This window comes from Dipodomys ordii, unplaced genomic scaffold, assembly GCF_000151885.1.
Source record: "Dipodomys ordii isolate 6190 unplaced genomic scaffold, Dord_2.0 Scaffold21, whole genome shotgun sequence".
Classification (NCBI taxonomy): Eukaryota; Metazoa; Chordata; class Mammalia; order Rodentia; family Heteromyidae; genus Dipodomys; species Dipodomys ordii.
The window spans coordinates 920,168-924,456 of NW_012267237.1; the positions used below are offsets into that span (position 1 = coordinate 920,168).

A 4,289-nucleotide genomic window follows, 5' to 3' on the forward strand; every position below is an offset into this window, starting at 1 on the left:
ATTAGAGCGCGTCCTCTGCTTCCTGTCTGGTATTAGAGCGCGTCCTCTGCTTCCTGTCTGGTATTAGAGCGCGTCCTCTGCTTCCTGTCTGGTATGGGTATTTGTGGAGCCTTGAAAGGACCTCAGAGGCCAGGTCAGCCACGGAAGTACCATCAGAGGCCACAGACCACAGCTCTTGGACATTCCAGTTAAACCTGGGGAGTCGATCTGTCCCCCTGCACAGCGGAGGCACAGACACCACGCTCTGCAGGTTGCACAGGGAGGAGGGCCGAGCTCATGATAACCATGAGTTCTTCAAGAAGAGTGCACTACTGCTGGTGGGAATGTACACTTATACCACCACTTTGGAAGGCAGTCTGGAGGGTCCTCAGAAAGCTAACTATTGACCTCCCTTACGACCCAGTCATACCACTTCTAGGCATCTACCCTGAACAACAGGAACCAATATACAAGGACACATGCACCTCCATGTTTATTGCAGCACGGTTCACAATAGCCAGGATATGGAAACAATCCAGAAATCCCACCACAGATGAATGGACCCAAAAATTGTGGTATCTATACACAATGGAATATTATGCAGCCATTAGAAATGACAAAATAATGGCATTTGCAGGGAAATGGATGGAGCTAGAAGAAATCATGTTGAGTGAGGTAAGCCAAGAGCAAAGAGACAAATGGTACATGGTCTCCCTAATAAGTGGATGTTAAATCCAAAATGTTAGGTGATACGATAAAATTAACAGGACTTAAGAAACAAAGAACTCCCAGTCATCTGGTTGAACCACTACTAAATAACCCCATGCTGCTGATCACATATATGGTATATATGTGTACACTGGAGGGAAACCAGGAGGACAACACAAAACTAGAGGGAATCAGGGAAAAACATACAACAACAGGACCCATCAGCTGCACTGGACATTGACCAAAATGAACTAAGCAACTCAATGGCAGCGATGGGAGGGAGGGAACAAGTGGGAAAGAGGGAACAGCTGATGCTATGCAAAACAAAAGAAATGTACATACCACCCAATGTGGAAGAAATAACTGTATCGCAAAACTCATAGAACTCATCAGTGTTATAGACCGTGATAGACAATTTGCTCCAGGAAAGTTAGAATGTGTTTGTGACTTTAACTGAGCATCACTATCCCATAATGCTGTGAAACCTGGGAAATTATGTAACCACTTAATCACAAAAAAAATGTAAAAAAAAAGAACAGTGCACCATGGAGAGTGGGCCTGACAGCACCCCAGGCCCAGGCATGCTCAGGTCCCCTGCCTGCCCCGGGCACCACGTCTGGTCATCCTAGGGGACCCTGCCTGCCCCGGGCGCCATGTCCGGTCATCCTAGGGGACCCTGCCTGCCCCGGGCGCCACGTCTGGTCTGGGCTGAGTTACTTTTAGAGGCTCCTGCGCTCATGGTGAAGCCGTGGGAACCCCAGGGTGCCCTTCCCGCTCCCCCTGGCATGGTGAGGAAGGGTCTGCTGGTCCCCAGAGCACAGGACACCTCGAACGCCACCGTGCCTAGCATGACCAAAACGGGCACCAGTGGTGCGTGAGGGCACCACAGGACGGGAACGTCCAGAGTACATAGATGTCCTCTTCCTCCCTGGTAAGCAGCGGTGCCCGGGGGAACACAGCGAGTCCCTGGGACACGACTTCTACATCTGCCGGGCTTCCCATCAACACTGTGCGTGAGGAGCGGTGTCGGCAGGTCGGGGCCTCGCTCTTGCTGGGAAGTCCCTCCCGTCCCCGCCCTCACCCAGGTCAGCAGGCCTTGGGGACCCCAGCCAGGCTGACACTGGTGGAAACCACTCCAAAACCACCGCCAAAGTCACCCTGGGAGGCCAAGAAAGAACCACATCTACAGCGTGTATGGCCAGAGATGAACCAGCGTGGCCCAGGGCACGTGAGGAGGGCCCGGGGGGCCCTGGGTTCCAGAGGCTGCCGTGGGGCCAGTGTGGGACTGGAGGCTGGGCCGGCCGGGAGCCAGCGCGGAGCGCACCCAGACACCCTGAGAGCAGCGCCCCATGAGGCCACAGCTCCCCAGGCTGCGCTGGGGGCTGGGCTTGGCCATGAGGACTTCTCCCGAAGCTGGTGACAAAGGGAGGTCTGGAGGCCGAGGGCCTCTGGAGCCTCCCAGACACCCAGGGGACACGGCCCCGGGGTAGAGTCAGGGCTCCATGACCACCACTGTGTAGCCTGCCTCAAGTCCAGCCCCAAACCAGCCAGGCAGAGGGAACGGCGTCTGCCACCTAGGAGCCCCTCCAGAGACCAGAGCCTCCTCCGAGTCCAGGACAGAGCCTCTGCCCTGCACCTCACCGCTGTCCTGCAGGACAGAGCTGGCCTGACTCCCGCAGGCCTCCGCAGCACCAGGGGGCTCCGTTCTGCTGGGACAGCCTGGACCCCTGTCCCTACACCAGGGGGCTCCGTTCTGCTGGGACAGCCTGGACCCCTGTCCCTGCACCAGGGGGCTCCATTCCACGGCCCACAGCCAGCCTGCTCACACAGTCCTGGAACCACAAACCGCAACACACTCGCACAGACCCCGGGACCCGTGGTGTCGCAGCCAGGCCCGACCCAGTACAACGTCTGGACTGCTCCTCCTGTCAGCTGCCCATCCAGCTCCTCAGACCACCGGCCTCCCCACCCCCCAGACGCCCCACAGCGAGCGTGCAGACCAGGCGGCTCCACCTCACACTGGGCGACCCTTGCTGACCCCCCAGTGAGGGGCAGCGCACCCTGGCCCCAGCTGGCCGGCACAAAAGACCCTGTCTTCAAAGAAAACCGCAAGACACTCTCTTCCCTTTGGGGTGTCGCCTTCAACCAGGTAATTTATGTCTATATTTGGACAGTGGTGGAGGACCAGGATGAAGGTCCCTGAGGACTGGCTGCTGTGAGTCAGGAGGGTCCCGCAGTGACTGGCGTCCGGGACCCAGCGTCCGGGACCCCAGCGTCTGTGACCCCAGCGTCCGGGACCCCAGCGTCTGTGACCCCACTGTCCATGACCCCGGCAGCTGTGACCCCAGCATCCATGACCCCACTGTCTGTGACCTCAGCACCTGTGACCCCAGCGTCCGGGACCCCAGCGTCTGTGACCCCAGCGTCCGGGACCCCAGCGTCTGTGACCCCAGCGTCCGGGACCCCAGCGTCTGTGACCCCAGCATCCGGGACCCCAGCATCTGTGACCCCACTGTCCATGACCCCGGCAGCTGTGACCCCAGCATCCATGACCCCACTGTCTGTGACCTCAGCACCTGTGACCCCGCGTCTGTGACCCTACAACTGTGACCCTGCATCTGCCTGGCCGAGGGAGGCCCCCAGCATGGTTTCCCCCAGGACACACGTCCCGTTGACCTCCGCGGCCCCCCACGTGTGGGAACACAGCCCCTCCTGTGGCCTGCCCTGCCCACCCGGCCTCCCCCCCAGCCCCCGGCTCCCGACGCCGCGTCTAGAAAAGCACTCACCACAGTTGGGTCTAAGACCACAACCGGCCTCGGAGCGCAGCTGTGCACCAAGTGTGAGCAAAGTGCAAGACGCAAGGGTGAAAAATGCTGGCAGGCAGGTATGGGTAAGAAGGCCAGGGCCGGGTGGACATGGGGAGGAGAGGGTGGACATGGGGAGGAGCAGAGGGTGGACATGGGGAGGAGAGGGTGGACATGGGGAGGAGCAGAGGGTGGACATGGGGAGGAGGTGGTGTCCATCCCTGAGTACGGGGTTTGTTGTCCCGTCCTGAGTGAGGGGCAGAAAGGAGTGAGGGGTCAGGGGACAGGAGAGGCGTGGGGGGTCAGGGGACAGGAGAGGCGTGGGGGGCAGGAGACGCAGGGGACTCAGGAGCTGGGCCTCGGTGAGGGCTCTGGGCTCCCACAGGAGGGCGCTGTAGGGACAGACGTGGGGACTGAGAAGTGTTGCTCCTCCACATGGCCTGGCCCCCAGCAAGGTCAGCCTCTGTGAATGGAGCCCACAGAGCAGTCCCGGTGCCTTCAGCAGCTCAGCCCGGAAGCGGGGGCTGGTGGTGCTGGGGATGAGCGCCACAGGACAGGGGCAAAGTGAGCCTGGCCCTTGGAGGCCTCCTGTCCCCTGCGTCCCCTGCGCCCACACTCCTCAAAACCAGCACTTCTGAGACTTAGCATGCAGGCCTCCGGTCCCAAGAAGAGCTCCAGCCAAGACGCCCGGCTTGCCTGCCGGCTGTGCCTGCAGAGCATCCGCCCCGGTCTCTGACAGCACCGGGAGAGCCCTGCTGCAGTCCGGAACTCCCAGAGATCTCCCAGAAGATCCCAGGG

General features: G+C 60.0%; 1 protein-coding gene across 1 annotated transcript; it reads left to right on the forward strand.

Annotated features, from left to right (window-relative positions):
* The first annotated feature begins 1,424 nt into the window (after positions 1 to 1,424).
* Positions 1,425 to 3,297, forward strand: LOC105983791 (keratin-associated protein 16-1-like). Its single transcript, XM_013013827.1, has 2 exons — positions 1,425 to 1,557; positions 2,912 to 3,297. The coding sequence occupies exons 1-2, from the start codon at positions 1,425 to 1,427 to the stop codon at positions 3,295 to 3,297; spliced, it is 519 nt and encodes a 172-aa protein (XP_012869281.1).
* Positions 3,298 to 4,289: the final 992 nt, after the last annotated feature.